Here is a 17605-nt window from a genome sequence, read left to right as displayed (position 1 = left end):
TCTTGTACTTATTTTGTGGTGTAATCCTTGAAGGATTCTTTTAAGCATGCAAATGCTCAATCAAAGTCTCTAAACTATATGATGTACTCACTCGATATGGTCCAAGAACGACGGATGCTCTTCCTCAAAACGTCGCTGGTGGTCAGGTGGTCGACGGCACTGCAGGATCCCAGGGCATAGGCGTCCTTCAGCCACTCGCCGCTGGCCGATTGTATCTCCCTGCAAGAGCAACAACATTGCCACTTTAGAAACCAGAAAACCTCGCCAAACATTTCCCCAACTTTCGTTGGAGACGTCAAACAGTCAACAAGTAAATCGGCGACTTAGTGCTATCACGTCTGTCTGTCTTCGCGACATTTGGCAGACTGGCTGGCTGACTTTTTCAAACGAACACCGAATGCCGGATTGTCTGTGACACAGCAGCAGCACACAGCAACATGGAACATGTAACACCAACACACACCGGCGGTTTAAGCCAAGGTGTGAGCCATCGGAAGAGTTAAAGCCAGCTTACACTGCCTTGGGTTTGCACAAACAGACAGATGTGTATTTTTGGGGAAAAACTGTGCCAGTGAAAACACGACGTCAAAGTTTGGGGCTCAGATACCAAAGAAATAATTACATTTAATGAATAAGGCAAGCTTCAACCGGAAGTTGGTCCTGTTTATGTTTAACTTTAATCTCATGTAGGAGTTTTAAATAAAATTAAAAGTTTGCTTCAAATACCCTAATACAAATACCTTAAATACAATAACATTTTCATATAATTTTAATAGCAGTACTGAGAAATTATACAGAACTAAAATGTAAAGGAAATCCTAAGTTCCAAGAACTATATAATTTAGAAAATGTTAAATTTAATTAAGTTCCTAGGAAAGATAAATTTCTCTTTATTAAATTTCTGGGAACTTAATAATTTTAATGGCATATACATCACTCTCTTATCTATTAAGCAAATATTAATTTATACTTCACCAGAAAAGCTCCCTTTCAATGCATAAAGGTATGTATATATATATATAAAATAATCAATGAGTTGTTGCCCTGATGCAATTATGAATATTGGTAAAATAACAATTCAGTGTCTGGGCAGAAATTCGTGGAATAATTGTATTTCTTCGGCCAGACACTGTGCTTTTGTGTCTGACTTGGGGGTGCAGTCCCAGCAATTGGATAAATTCCTGCTGAGAGGCAGACGCAAATGCAGACGCCCTCCATCGAAGAAAAGGGGCTGGGCCCATCGTAGCCATCATCGTGTGGCATTCATAATTATCCAGCAGCTGCAGCAGACGCGGCCAAATTTGGTGTGCGTCATGCGTGTTGACAGGCGTGAAATCGCTGCCACCTGTAGGCGACCTGCTGTATTCTCGGCTCGGGAAATCGACATTTACCACACGGCATTCATAAGTACACCGTACATAGCAGTTTGGCCTGCAGCTGGCGACGAGTTGGCCAAGATTTAATTACTCAAATGTCTGCGTCTGTGGCCTTGCAAACTCAATACGGGCATTTCTCAGCTGGGGAGTTTCTGTGTTTTTTTTTTGGGACCTGGGCTCGCCCATTAACACTGAACCTTTCGTGTGTGGGTCGCCTGTCTCATCAGAGGCAATTGTTATGTTGCCAAATGTTGGCGCAAACCGAGAGCTGCTGATGCTGTGGTGACACAGGGCGTATGCGCAATGTGTGGGGCTGCTCATGTTTATGCTGGCAAAATGGGGCCAGAACACACAGTGCAGCTCATTAAACGGCCCGGCACTTGTTGACAGATTGCTGCTGTTGGTTGAATGAACACGTTTGTGTTTTGAGGGGAACATTTTGCAATCCTTCGAGCTGCCTCATTGCCTGGTTATCTAATACATCAAGCAAAGCTCCTTTTGGTCACCGAAAATGATGACCAATATTATTTGTGCAGCTCGCCAAAATGGAATTTTAGAATTGGACAGCTTAACGGGGGCAGTGAACACGTGCAAATTGAATTTTTAAATGAACTTTCTGTTTGCGAACACGAGTGTGCATTTAAGCCGCTTCGCATCACAAATGGGCCATCAAGAGGGCAAAGCAAACACTACTAGCTGAAAACAAACCGTTTCAAATATTCAAAACTGCCAACTGCCAACTAGCAAAAGAAACGTGCACAAAAAAATCTGCCGCATCAGTTATGCGGAGTTTCAGTTGACAGCCTGTGACACCTGATGCCCACGGGCTGAAATGGAAAATAAACAAAAGAACCATTTCTATCAGCTTGCAATGCGAATAAACATTTTCCCCGAATTATTTTGGGCAAATGCAAGCAAGAGATTTTGTCTCTGTCCGTATGCAATGCTATACTTTGTTGATTCATGTTGGACCAACAGGCTTTGGGTGACAATTTCGGCGACACAAAGCAACCGAAAGGGCATGCAAAATTAGCTTGCAACGTTGAAAGTTGCAATGTATGTGCTACAAAGTCCAACGCACAAAATAAAGAAATGGGAAAACGATTGCCAGGGCGTAAAACCAAAGTGCAGTTTTGGGAAAGGAACCTCGACATAAAACTACCCTAAAGTAGACGTTACGTTGCCCATTTTTCAGGATTATAAATAAAAATATCTCCTACTTAATACACACTTATAGGAACCTTAACAAAAGATCAATATTATCTATGACATTTACAACTTATAGTATCAGAATGTCCTTTACAGGGTATACCACCACCACGTAGACAATCATGCCCCGACATGAGGACAAGGACACAATGTAATGTTTTGTATTTTAGCTTGGTTTTCGTGTGCGTGAGTTGAATAGTTTGGTCGCATCCACAGAGTTTTGTGAGTTTTTAGTTGGCAATGAAAATTGGAGGACAGACGTATAGGATGCATAGAGAGAGAAGGAGAATACAGAACTGATACAGACAATGGGAGTGACAGAGACACACTTACATTTGCTTGTGGCACACCACGCACACCCAGTCCGTGGTGCGCGATGTGAACTCGCGACAGGCTTTGCACACGCGCAACTTGCAGACGCGACAGGGGGCGCCACGGTTGGTGATGCGACCCAGTTCGGTGGTGCAGCGGGCGCAGTGGCGACTCGGGTCGCTCGTGTGTGCGTTGTGGTTGTTGTGTTGTTCGAGCTGTTGTTGTTGTTGTTGTTGTTGACTGGGCTGCATGGTTGTCTGTTGTTGATGTGGTTGTTGTGTGGCATCGAGTGGCTGCACTCCACCAACGACCTTGGCCGCACCCTTGCGCCTCAATGCATACAATTCGGCGCGCAAGAGCCTGTTGTTGTTGAAATTCGGTTGGAGTTGTTGTTGAAATTGTTGTTGGAGTCATTGTTGTTGTGTGGTGTTTTTTGTTGAAATTGTATATGTTGTTGAAGTTGTGGTCGTAATTACAGCGATGGTTGTTGTGGTAGTTGACATGGTTTTGGAGTTGTTGTTGAAATTGTAATATGTATTTGTTGGAGTGGTTTCAATTGTTGTTTTTACGGGTTTGTTGTTGCGTGTAGTTGTTTAAATTACAGGGGTTGTAGTTTTTGTAGTGGGTCGGTTTGGGAGGTTTTGGTTTTCGGTTCCGGGTTGATAACATAATTACATGACAGACGCATAGACAGTTTGGTTAGATTGTTGGTTAAGAAACGAAAACGCGTTACAAAAAGTTAACATGACATTTTGCGACAGTCAGGCAAGGAGAGAGCGAGAGGGAAAGAGAGTGAGAGATAGAGACAGAGACAGAGACAGAGACAGAGACAGAGACAGAGAAAGCGGCAAGCGTGTATGGTGGGTTTTCGGGTGTGAGTGTGTGTGAGTGCGTGATGTATGTGTAATTAAATGGAAAGAGACAAAGAATAAAAAGAGCACACAAAAACTTGTCATTAGTTGATTTAGTAGCAATTTAATCGATTTTCGAATTGAATTTTGGTTAATTTAGGTTAGCTGGATTGGTTAAGGCAACATTTTCACGTGCGCGATGTTTTTTATAAAATTAATTGATATGACTAGCCATGAGACAATGAGCCAATTAAATATGTTGCAGCAGGATGTGCACGAAATGTAAGCTTAAAATAATAAAATTGTGGCAGTTTGACATATGGCGTTTGAGTTTTAATTGTCATTGGGCATAAGCGTACAAAGCTCCTAATTGCAGCTCACATTCCTTATCCTCGCCTAACAAAACTTACAAATAACGTAAAAGATTATGTTTCATTTGACTAGATTTCGTAATCTGCAAATCGAAGACATATGATAAATTTGAAACCATTTAATTAGAATTCCAAGGACATACACCCAAGCTCACTAATTTGATTAGTTTCGAGCTGCACAATGTTGCCTAATTAAATCTCCCATTCCTGAATCCCAAATTATGCAAATGGCGCACATGTAGGCGAAAGTTGGCAGTCCAATTAAATCGGCAATCAAACGTAAGTCGATGTCCGGTTGCCAAATTAAGTTTGAGGTCCCCCATGTCCTGCCCCAATCTCTCGGGATTTTCGGATATTTGTTGTCCTCACCGCTGTTCTTTAAGCCGTCTGCTTAATATTAACGTCCAACTGGCAGGCGAGAGCTATAAAACATGGCCAAGACCTGCTGACACATAAAACAAACACGTGGCTGCGTACAGTAGCAGCAATATCACAAAAGAGACTGTCCAAATTAAAATCAAATACCAAATATTTTTAATATCTGTCTTGAGTAAGTTCAATATTAAAATCCCAAATCAATAAATGAATGATTAATTCAGGACTTGAGCTGAATTTAGTTAAATTAATATTAGTTCTATTAGTTTGACCTCTGGTGTAGGCAAGTGCGATGATGTGATGTGTCGGTAAAAGGAGTCACGCAGAGCGCATAAAAATCCGAACAGGACTTTGGTTTCTGGGTAAATTATGTTGCCAGCAGGCCGGGCAAGAACACTTTTTAATTATAATTTTATCTCCATTCGGGCATCGGGCATCGGGCTTGAAGTGCGTGCAAGCTTTATTAGCGTCACAAAATCAGTAAACGACAAGCGGCAACCACAGAGTCTAGTGAAGCGGCCCTCCAAGCGGCAGGAAGCGGAAACGAAACCCAAAACCGAGGCCAAGCCAAAACTGTTGCATACTCCCAGGAGCACAAACACAGCGAACACAGAGCACTAGAATGGTAAACTAACCACATACCACAAAACCCATGGCCGGGGACATGTTTTATTGGCCTGGTTAACGCATAAAGTCTGCACCCACCGCCAAACGGCAAAGGCACGCTGGTTTTTGGCATCACAACCCACTCCTGCTGGCACTGGAAAAAACTTTACCTATTTTTTAAATTTAGCCATGCGAGTTGCAGAGTTCAATGTTGAAAATGTGGCTAAATTAACAGCTCTTACTACTTTGGAATATAACACATAACAATGATTGGCTTGGACATATTGTTGGGGTCTACTATCCAGCTTTAACTCAATTTGATTTAATGTTATTCTGAATTTAACGAATGTTGAACTAAATAAATATCCCGTTGAGGAATTTAAGTTACTAAATAGAATAATTCGATTACGATCTGCGTTGAAAATGGTTTAAATTTGTTGAATTTTACTCCTATTTCAACGAGCGCGCTTTTCCAAATATGTTTGAAATGTTTTAAGCTGATTATATTTATCTACTGAAAGGACCTGCCTCTTCGAAAGGCCCTCAGTTCGCCGTGTAGTCGTGCTCATGCCTAATGTGCCATCTGTTGGCATGTCAGGATAGCATATACGTCGAGTGTGCGCCGTGAATGTGAGTCGAGATGTGGAGATGTGGCAATGGAAGTGTTCGCAGTCGCATGTTCAAGTGCCCGAGTGCTGGTGTAGTAATAGTTGTAGCTACACGACCAGCACGCTTGCGTTATGAATTAATAATCATAATAAGCCATTAGGGCAGGAACAACAGGAGCGGCTGGAGCGGCAGAAACGGGCTGCCAAAAAGTGCTAACTCTAATGGCCATAAATTCACAGTGACCATGAAAGTGGTGCAAAGACCTGGATTAGCCGACAGCCTTTGTTGTGTGGCGGCGGAACAGTTTTTGGTCAGAATATGATTAAAAACCCTAACATGGCCTAAACAAATAACGTTACGCATGTTTCCCACTGTCCTGGCGCCCAAATTCTCCGCTCTGCGGGCTTATGCAAATAAGCAACTAATTAAACTGATGTAAATCAGCTGCGTCCTTCGTTTGGGATCCGGATGGGGTACCCATTTTGGACGCCTGGACGCCTGGCCGTGTGACCTTTTGGGTCAGATCGAACACCTGGTCCAACGGCAGGCCATCGCCATCGCCATTACCTTTGCCTGTTGGTTTATTAGATATCAAAGGAGAGATAACATTTTCGGAGTCCTGCCGTGGCGCTTTGATGTTGCCTTGGGGCAGCAGACAACAGGCAAATAATTCGCTACTTTTCGGGCTTACTGCTAATGCAATTGGTCTGTGTTTCGGTCTGACTTCAAATGCCATGGATTTTGTTTGGCGAGAGAAGTGCTGATTAACTTTTTCTACACAGAAGGGCTATAAATATTAAATTCTTCAACTAATTTTGTTAAAGTAGCTGTATGCTAAATGTTAGACATATAGTTTTATTAAGGATGACCTCAAAATAGATATTTTCAGCCCGGTTAATTATAATTAGTACTGATCAATAAACCATTTCTGTGTAAGCCAACATAAAAAGAGATTATAAAAAATCGTCAGAATTTCAACACATAAATGGCACGTAATTTCTGTCTAGCAATTTTCGTTTATTTAGCAACCAAATTTTTCACTTCCAACGAGGAAATATTAAATTGGTCAGGTATTTTAAAGCATCGCAGCTGTTCATATTTCCACAAGGGAATGATTGGCCACTCTGTCGTCTTACCCAGCGTTTTCCCCCTAGATTTCCCACTGAAATATGCCATAATTCAAATCGTTCCCGACCACAGTCAACGCCACTGGCCGTTGGCAGCACCGGCTTGTCCATTAGATTTACGATTTTAATGACGCCCAGTGCTGGCGCTGATGTGCCAGAGAATGCGAATATAAATAATTACCAGGCTAAATATGATTTGTCGGGGCGTCTGGAGTGGACTGCTGGCTACTGGATGCTGGCTACTGGATGCTGGATGCTGGATGCTGGAAGAGGTGGTTCTTGGATTTCTGATGCAGGGGCAGGAGCAAGAGCAAGAGCAAGGACAATGGCCAGTAGCTAGGGCGATGGCCATGATGCCGTGGGGCTCGCGTTTCCGTTTCAAATTAAAACTTTTTGACAGCATTGCGGGCCGAATAAAAAAATGGATACCAAACTTGAGACAGCCGGAGGGCATGGCATTTAAAATGTATCACAGGTGCTTTAATTTAAAGCATTCAGGTCACTCGACCGGTTGAGCACCGGAAATGGCCTGCCATTTGTGCGCCTTTTAATTATGCAATGGACGACAAAATGGCGTCACTCGACGGAGCGTGTGCATGTGTGTGTATGTGTGGCAAAGTGCTTGAAAATGTTGTTAGTTTTAATTAATTTTAAATGGCAGTGGGCTAAAACCCTGGTAATCGTCCTCAGCACGCAACCAGCCAAATATAACTAATAAACCTTCGTGGTTTCCATGGGCAGCGTTTTGCACTTATGCAGTTTGTTCCGCTTGTAAATTATCCCCTTTGCCAGTTGACTTTTTGTTCCCGCCACAATACAGCTTCAAAAAAACACACCAGCCGTGTTGCCGTGCCGACGAATATGGTGGGAAAATCAAATTAAATGCGAATTTTGTTGAATTTAAAGCACTCGCCACACGTGTCGTATGCTTAATGGGCCACGACCATAAACCTAAATAAACGTTTGCTCCCTTTCCGTCCTTTTCCGTTCCTTTTTTTTGCACACATGTTCGAGTATGTGCTCAGTTTTGCCAAGGGTTTTCAGGCATGTGGATCGTATCCAGTGGAAACATTTATTAAATGCTTCGCAACAGCGAAATGGTTGAAAGTAAAATATTGCATTGTAGAAGGATTTTGAATTTTTAATTGAAGTATTGTAAATTACTAAACTTTCGTTATCCAAAATTTGTTTAAATACCACTTATATACAAGTATATTTAAATAATATAAAGGAAAATATCTTTAATTTTGAACCTATTAAAAGCGGGCATTTCTTAAACTTCGATTTGACACTGATAACCGGGCAAGGGACAGACATGGGTTTCATCGGCCCTCAGCTGGGATCCAGCATTTGCATAATTACATATCGGACAAGAGGAGGGCGAGGATCCGAAGGATGAGGTGTCCCGTGTCCCGTGTCCCGGCACGGAGTACATTGACATCTAAACAGGCGACAGACAATGGGCCATATGCGAAACTTTATTTCTGCGTTGGCCATGTCTCAAAGTTAATGGTCCTCTCCCTTTTCAGCGGTTTTACCCCAGAGTTTACATTAGCTTATGGCCCATAAGGCGATGTTCTCAGCCGGCTTAAGTGGCCATCTGAAGATGAATGATAGTGCCTAGGACCACAGGCCACAGGCAAGCCATTGTGTAAGCCCTTTTGCTGGTAATTAAGCTAATAAGGAACTAATCACAGTTGCCTAGTGTAAATTGCCGATAAACTTATCTGCGGACTAGTTGAGCCACAGGAAGGGTCGGCTTCATTTATAGAAGTATGTTTGATACAACTACTAAATAAATAACCCATATTTTAGCTGGAAACAGAAACATTTAAAGTTTCGTTCTCAATTCATTTTTTTTTCTGTGTAAACCAGAAAACGACGTCAAACAAGTCGTATGCGCAATATTCATGAGCTGAGCTGCATTACGCATACGCCAGGTGTGCAGCGACTGCCAATCCCAGATAAAATAAACGCCAACATGCATAATGAAGTCGCAACAGGACTCGGCATTCTTCTCAATTTCTGCATAATTCAGTAAATAAAGCGCTTAAAGAGCCAAGTCAGGGGAACAAGGAACACGGGTAGATGGCTACATGGATGCCCCATAAATTTTGCGCCATAACAAATTTTGATTGCCGCGCATTTCGCACGCCGTTCCCGCCGCACAAAAAGACAATAAAACCGCCATCTTCAAGATAAAACCAAGCCATGTGCCGCAAAAAAATAGCTCACGGCCACAGACGACGATACACAAATAGAGCGCGGAGATGAAAGCGCCGGAATCTGAATCTGAAATTCAGCTTTCCTGCCCGCTGGGCTGCGATGTTGTCATATTTGTCACATTTCTGACAGTTTTGCAAAAGCGCTGGCCAAATGGCAAACTGGAAAACTGTGTCAATTTTTTCTGGCTTCTTTTCTTTTTTTCGCGTTTTTTGAACCAGCTGGAGAAGATGGAAAGAAGGGCCAGCGCAAAGTCAAAGAAAAACCAGCACGATTTATGGTTGACTTATTTGTTTGAAATCCACTTTGGTAATGGCACTGAAATTGCCGAACATTTATTACTTAATAAACGAAGCCAGAACAACTATGTGGATGGCCAAGCGAAATTGAAAAAGCCCCCGACGCAAGAGAATGAAAAACTTTGGGGTTAAGGTCTTAGGAGGGACTTTCGGCACCCCCCCAAAATGTTGTTCGAGATGTTTTCACAGCAGTTAGCTCTCGTTGTTGCGTCTTTTTACAGCGCTTAACTGAGCCATTCGTGCGTTAAATTATAGCCAAAAGTCTTTGGGGGCCTTTGGTCCATCCGCTTTTAGCTGCCTGCTGCTTCCTTTTTTCTGTTCGCTGTTTTCTGTTTTGCCGAGATTTGCTCCAGTGCCAAATCAAACAAATCGTCAATTTGTACTTTCATTTACTTTCCTGCCCGCTCAACGATGAACAGCGAAAACCAAATGCTGGACTAGCGGGATGAGGGGGCCCACCGGAAATCGCACGGCTGCCATTTTAAGCACCGGCTAAATAACAGTTAATCGACGCATCACCTGTCAGCGTTGTCATCGTCGCCATGATTGTTGCCTTTGTTGCCCACTGTTTGCTGTTTGCTGTTATTCTTGGTCTTCACCCACTGTTGACCATTGTCTGCCATTCCGTTTTGGCCAGTTGTTTATTTATTTGCCTTTGGCTTTCCAGTCCAGCCAGCGCGCCCTTCTCGCGAAAACAGAAACGGCAAAGGGGAAAGGGGCAAGGGGCAAGAGGAACGGTGGAAAAAATGTTTTCTTAATTGACATTTGGCGAGCTTAATTGGCCGGACCATTGTCGTTGTCCTTATTGGCCGGGTCGAGCGCATAATTAAGGTTTAAATCATATTTAAATAAACCCCGGATGGCATTCCATCGAATAATGTGAAAATAATGTGGGGAAAAGAAAACCTTAAAAGTCTACAGGCTATCTAAAAAGGACATTATTTGAACTTGTATAAACTTGGTATAAACTTCGTGCAATAATATCATGTTTACGATTTAAGCGACTTAACGTGGCTTTAAGTAACGAGCGCATTGTTTGGAATGATCAAAGAAGGGATAGCCCTTTGAAAATGCGATACTTTTCGTGAATCTCAATCAAAGGTGACCCATTTGCAGTTGGTAACTGATATTTTATCAATCTGCCGTCTCACAGTTTTAATGTCCGTTGTCGCCGCTCATTATCCTAATGAAATGCAGCCATCAATCATGGAAGCCCGGACAGGATACAGAATGGTGGCCGAAAAACAAAAATGACCCATATGTGACCGGCATGGGGAATTTAGTACTGGCCTGGCAATCTAATAAAACACGATTTCTCCGTTTCTTTTCAATAAGCAATCAAGTGACTCGCACATGGCCAAATCCATCTATGGAGATTAAATGTATATGGGCGTGTCTATCGGTGTTGTTCTCTCCAGCAACCCCGCATACACTACATATACACTGTGTATAAAAAATGCCATGCATGTCGCATGTCCTGAATACCGGATAATGCTCTATGACAGCCGCGTGTTCAACGAATTTCAATATTTTCATTTATGGCCTCCGACTCTGTTGCTCTGTAGCTCTGTTCCTCTGTGGCGGGGTGTTGAGTTTTTCTTTATGTTGCTGTCTTTTCCTTTCTTTTTTTTTGGCGCATGTGCGAAAACAACAACACGGGAGGGCTGGAAAAATGAAAGCCTGCATTGTTGGCCATATTTCGTGATTAATATTTGATAAGTCCCACATGTAAACTAAACAAAATCAATACCAGGTAACTGACTCGGTGCGCGGCGAGAGTAGAAAAATGGGACAATATTGGGCTCTATGGCGGGGCAGCAAACATTGAAATGTAGCTGGACATTGGTCAGCTTGGGGGCATATGGAAAATACTTCACTCATTCAACCCACTCGATGTGTTAATATTCAAATCGGAACCACTGAAAGGATGTCGAAAAGCCATTGACATGGGAGTCACGTAACGTGACTTAAGTTTCCAGCTTGTTTCCAAGAATTCGACTTATTGACAGACGCGCCGAAAGTTATGAAAACATTAAAAGGAACCTAAAGGCCCTCCCCCCATAAATGCCTGGCAAGCTTTGGGTTTTCTCTCCTTTTGGTATGGACCAAAAAAAAAGGTCTACAGCCTGGGCAAAAATTATGGTGCCCAGTAAAAGGGAGAGAAGGAGGAATGTGAAATGTGAAATGCGAAACAAAATTGCTAAACACTTAGGCAAATGAAGCTGCGACTGCGAGCCTGGGCGCGTTTTCCGGTCGACAGCCTCGCAAAATTTGCTTCTCCTCGTACAAAATTATAAATTTACGGCCGGCGTCTGCATAAAAATAAATGTAAATAAAAAGAGTAGAGAAATGCCCGAACTGCCCAGCTGGAATGGCTCGACTAACTTGACTGTTGGACGGAGGGAAAAGAAAAGCGCCCGTAAAAAGCCGCCAAAATAGTTGACTTTGCAGTGACTGCTTTTCACCTAAAGCGATTTTCATTGTGGATACGATTTTACAATTCGCAGAAAAGGGTTTGCCCTTGTCTAATTTCTAAGAGTTGTAATTTGTATAAGTGAGATTTTCCATGTAAAATGCATTGAACTTTAAAAAGACTATTTTAAAGACGGTTAAAGCTATCTTTTTAATGGATAACTGATATTTACAACTATCACGTAAGCGTTTGAGGTAAAAGACACTTTTTAAAGAACTTTGTCATCCGAACCACCTCAATAAATCCACATATCTAAGTTGTAAGTGCGAATTAACCTTCTCAAGTTGTCTATCTTCTGCAATATCAGACTCTGGGAGGAAGAACTACGTCTTGCCGCCCGACCCTTGCAACATAGATCACCATCACCCAACCACCCACAACCACCCACTATATGTACCGTTCCCATTGGAACCCACTTCAGACGAAGTAACCGTAAATAAAGTCGAGTCGACTTCGACGTGGCGAGCTACGTGCCGCCGACGACAAATTGTACGTGCGTAAATTGGCCGCCTGCCAAAAAGGTTGTTGACTTATGGCCAAAAGCCCGCTTGTCGGCTCACAAATTTGGCCAACCAAGTGCCGTTGCCTGGCGTTACACGACGTCTTCCGTTTTTGGCCAACACTTCACATCGCACACCCTCACTTCCCCCTCTTCTATGGACCATTTCCTCTGGGCAAGCGTGACAATGTTCAATTCATTGCCGGCCATTCAGAATTTTAAGTAATTGAAGGCAACGTACACGCTAACTAGCCAACAATTCCGTTTAATTATGTAATGTCCAGACGATTTATGACCCAGTCTTGGAAGGCACGATGGCAAATGGATTTGCATTTTCACGCTTTTCATCAAATTAGTTGGCCTAACATGCAGCTGAAAGTTGAAAGTTCGACCAAGAGTAGTGGAATAGCTGACTAAGCAAGAGAAATTTATGTTGTGGGTATATGTTATAGTTAAATATTATTAAATAAAATATTAGATAAATCGTGCCTTGAAATCTTCCATCTTCAAATGAATATGTATTAGTTTAGCTATTGAAATGTATAATATCAGGGGAAAAGCGCTTACTTTGCAAGTCAAGTAATTGGTCAAACATTACTTACGTATTTCCATATATCCAATAAAGTGCACACATGGACATTTCTGTGGTGCTCCTAACAAATACGAATAAAACCACGCTCATAAATTGTAATTTACGCTGTAAGTCGAACCAGAACCCCAGACCTTTTCCACCTTTTTTAATCTCGGTCAAACTCTAAATCCGGCGAACTCCATTGGTGGCAGACCACAGGTTTGACTTGGGTGGGCGTTGTACCCGACTTTTATATATTTATACGATTATATGTGTTTGTAGGTAAGTAGGTACGTATATCACACGAGTAGTTGGCTGTTAATGCCGCACATGCGGCGCACAAAGCGCTTTTCGTTTTTGGTTTATGTCTCCACATTGGCTGGCTGTAAAATTTATGACAACCAACTTAATTCAATTTCAGCCATGTGTCAATCAACGGCTGCATTTAAGTGGAAAGCTATGTGCAGCCAATCGAAGTCCGGAGTCCGCACGGTCCATGCCATTTTATTTTGACATATTTTTAAAGCATACACAACATACACAATGGCTTTGTAAAAACGCTGTGCGCAGCTAAAATTGATGTTTAATTATTTACTACGAAACTAATTTCAGCTCTGTGAAACAAATGAATTCTACTTGTTTGTAAGCTGTGTGGGCCACAAGAAATAGAATCGATTGGGAAAGACCATTCGATTTAACCTCTTCATATTCCACATGTGTAATTTGATATGTCAGTTCATCATTGTCAATCGAGTAACATTTAATTAAAGGCGCTGTCAATCCAAAGTCGAACAGTAAATTATCTGGCCCCTGTCAACCGTAATTGAGCGCCGAGCTGCACCTTTTGAGGCCAATTTTCAATCTGGCAACAGTTTTGGCCAACAGGCAGCTAACCTGACCCACTCGTGTCAAAGGCTTCTCAGAATACCGGAGCATGTGATTCCCCAGCTCCGATGCCAAAGGCCGTAGCTCTCGGTGCAACAGGCAAATCAAGTATCCGCACCGTGCGCCCCATGTGGCTCGAGGAACGTGCTCGGGTTCGTGATCTCGGCCGACTGAATGCTGGGCATTAAAAATTGATTGTGATGGAAATGACAAAGGCACATTCAGACCACCACTACGCGAGCAGAAAAAACTAACATTCACACATGTTCCGGTCCAATGATTTCAATCTATTTCGAATGGAGCTTAGAGTAAACAGAAAAGTCCAGCAAAGCATTCGAAGAGCTTGTTTAGATCATATAATATGTAGACTATACATAATTGCCCATTTGAATTACAATTATTTCTTATATAAGCTTGAACTTTTTCGCTGTGCACTCGATACCACATCCCACACACGCGACCACAAATGAAAGTGTATCAATTTTATTTGCCATTCGGAAATGCCAAAATGTGGCCGTTCGGCTCGATGGAGCGACATCAACATAACTCCGGGCAACAAAGAAAGCGAGCAATTTGGCAAAAGCCACAAGGAAACAAAAACCCTGACATTGCCCCCATCGATTTGCATTTTGCCCAGCAAGTGAATGCTTGTGTCGTGTGTATGTGGATGACGAATGTGCGTGCGATTGGCATCGCCGGCATTTGCTGTTGCCACTGCCATTACCCATACGCAGTGTGATCACCAGAAAATACTGAGAGGGGGCGAAAACTGAAAGTGGCAGGGCGACCGGTAATTGGAAAATCATCCATTACAACCGGCTAATGGAAACTCGGTAAAATTGTCGCTAAATTCGATTAAGTGTGTAAGCATCGAGACTTTGATATCGATGAAATGCTACTCCACCCAACCTCCCGTATCATTCGCCCCCTGCGAAACCCACTTGTTTGTATCGTTGTTTTGGGTTTGACTGATTGCCTCCGTTGGCCTTTTTGCCTTTGCCCCACTCTGGGTTTTGGCCACCACCGCAGCCAGCCCGCGCATAATTATGTAACTCAATTTGTTGGCAGGCCCGGGCAAAAGGCCATTATTTATAAACACAATTTAATTAAAATTCATTCTGTGTCTTGAACCAGAAACACCCATAGAAGCATAACGCCAGCATACAAAGCACAGAACAATTTATGGATCCGAGGATTGCCTTCTCCTGGTTTAAGTAGTTAAAAGATTTGACAATGTGCTCTAGAATATCTGCTGACCGGCTTAATGATTCTGTTCCTTGGAAAATCTTTCATCGGGCTACCAAGAAACTAAATGAATCTGATAGATTCGTTTTTCTTTTCTAAAGCTACTTTCTGAATCCCAGTACATGAGTTTTCAATATACTCTTGTTTTCCTTTATGGGATTAAACATATATATTTTCCTTTTAACAACTGTGCAAAGGATTTCCATTTCACATCCTAATAAACATTTGCCTGCTTTGTAAGAATCCTCAAAACATCGAACTATTTGTATCAAATACATTTCCCTTTCAGTTTCGCAAAGAATCAATAAATCCGCAAGGTATAAAACCTCTTTGTAAAATGTCATTATATGTAACCTGAAAGGCAAATTGATATTTTCATTTTCAATAAAACATAAACGCGACCTGAGGTCGTGCCCCAAGTGAACCGTCTGTTTGTTTGTATGCAAATTATATGAAAATTGCACTTGAAACTTTGTCTTTGGCTGGCTGCCACTTGCAGTTGAAAGTTTTGCCGTATTGCTGCCGTCCTGCATCTTTTGCCTTTTTTTGCCTGAAATTATTGATAGCCCCGTTTAAAGTTACGAAGGCGTTTCAATTTTCAATGGAATTAAAGTCAAAGTATATAAATAAAATAAAACCAACTGCACAAATCCAGCAGTCAAGTGCCTTCGATCTTGGCAGGGACCAAAGGGTCAAGGGGTAAAGTTTCATGTGGTTGCCCAGTGGAATAAAAGAAACCCTATGAAACCACTATATATGCACGGTACATGGCGATTCAAGCACTTTGCCATTGTGTACATTCCTCACTTGTCGGACATTCCGGGTCAACAAATAGCGAAAGGCTTGCCTTTGCTGGAAGAGGGTTTCCTAAATCAGTAGATATCAAAGGATTTTACAGCTGGAATAATATCTCGGTACTAATTCTTACCTTAAACATGGTTCCAAAAAACCAATTTAAATCAACAATTTATTCTTCTGTGTTGGTACTACTTGCATTAAATGTAAAAACTTCAATGAAAAGTTCGTTGAACCAAACGTGGCGAGTTTCTCCCCGAAGATGGCTTGATTAATTGACGATGACCTGGCCAAAGACTTAATGCCGAACTTCCGTGCGAGTGGCAGATATACTTATTATATCAATTAAGGTAAGCAACAATGCTTTCTATTGTACCCCCAGTCCAGCAATTCTGCTGTCTCATAGGGTCGGACCACCACTTTCCATCATCCATCCAACTTAATGTGCAATAATGAGTGTCATGTAATGCCAGACGCGTTCGATTCGAATTGCCAACCAGCCAACCAGCCAACAAACAAACAAAACTCAACTAAACAGCAGCTGCAGTGGTTACGGGAAAATAAAAGAGAAAAACCCAATGCAGCATTGGCAACGACAACAAATTAACATTTTTCAAAACTTTAAAGCCCCGACATGCGTTGACACTTTCGGGGAAAATGGCGTACAATTTCAAATGCAGGCTCAAAACTTTACGCGTAATTACGGCACTGGGGAAAACAGGAGGAAAATAAATGGCAGCCAGGGAGGGGGACACAAAAAAGTAAATAAAACAAACCGCTGGCAAATCGCGTTCGCTGCGCCGTTGACAGTTGTAAAATGGAAAGGTTATCCGGACCCTGGTCGGCAAAAAGCATGGACAGCCAGCGAATGCGTCGAGGAAAGTGCCTTCGGAAGCTGCAGCTGCGACTGGAGCTACTCATGCCCCAACCCCCCATGCCTCGAACTCAATCCCCTCCTGCCTTCTGCCCCAGAGACTCCTCCAAAGAGCTTCTGTCGTGGACAGTGACTGATGGTCTGGGAGCAGCGCTCTTTTCTGCCTCCAATGATTACGACGATGATGAAGACGGCGATGACAGGGCAGCATTTAACCAGCGCTCAGCAGTTAGATAACTATATATAAATTATGGAAGCCAGACGATACAAATGGTCGACAGATCGCTCTAGAACATTTAATTGCGCACAAACAATTCAAAATTTATAAAATTGATTTAATATGATAATTGAATTCCCCAGCCTTCAGTTGCTTTCCTATGATATTACTCAATTAAAAATGCATTTTTTTAAAAAGTTTTTAATGTAATTGTATACAATTTAAATTCTATCGCACGAATTTCAGTTGGCTTTGGCGTATTTTGCAATACACTCAGTACTCTGCAAGTAATTGGCTTTTTATTAAAAATTCCTTTTTAGCTCAATGGCTGTTTTAAATGCAGGAGAAATATTATTTCTATTGAGTGCAACGCATTCGAGCTCAGAAACTCAATCGTTTAGCTGGGTTGTGATTTCCCATACAAATTCGTATGCAAATTCATAGGTATACATAGCCAATAGCCGGGGCAGCAACGCCCCCGCAAGGGAAAGCACTTGAGCCTTACTTTGATGCACATATCCCCATTAAGTTGGCCCCCATCGAGCTTGTGGCTCCCAATGCGGCCATGCAACCCAGAGACAGAGAGAAAGATCTCTTGGCCTCATGGCCCAAAACCCACTCAAATATGCAAATCCACTGGAAGTCCACACAGACCTCCGACAGCCCACATTCGAGTGCATATTTCCGA

At 42.3% G+C, this 17605-nt stretch overlaps 1 protein-coding gene across 8 annotated transcripts in view; it reads right to left on the bottom strand.

The window, feature by feature from the left end:
• Window positions 1-17605, bottom strand: part of LOC6537269 (synaptotagmin-like protein 4) — a 70241-nt gene that overhangs the window by 21305 nt on the left and 31331 nt on the right. For 6 of the 8 annotated variants that reach the window (XM_015192755.2, XM_039376808.1, XM_015192747.2 and 3 more), the window contains exons 3-4: window positions 2919-3257; window positions 92-219 (exon numbers count right to left, since the gene is read on the bottom strand). In XM_015192755.2, the coding sequence (XP_015048241.2) occupies window positions 92-219; window positions 2919-3257 (467 nt within the window). The remainder of the gene's footprint in view (window positions 1-91; window positions 220-2918; window positions 3258-17605) is intronic. The other 2 variants (XM_015192746.3, XM_015192752.3) reach the window with 1 other exon arrangement.

This window comes from Drosophila yakuba, chromosome 3R (assembly GCF_016746365.2).
Source record: "Drosophila yakuba strain Tai18E2 chromosome 3R, Prin_Dyak_Tai18E2_2.1, whole genome shotgun sequence".
NCBI lineage: Eukaryota > Metazoa > Arthropoda > Insecta > Diptera > Drosophilidae > Drosophila > Drosophila yakuba.
The sequence above is the reverse complement of the archived record's forward strand: the minus strand, read 5'-3'. Positions and strand labels throughout refer to the sequence as shown.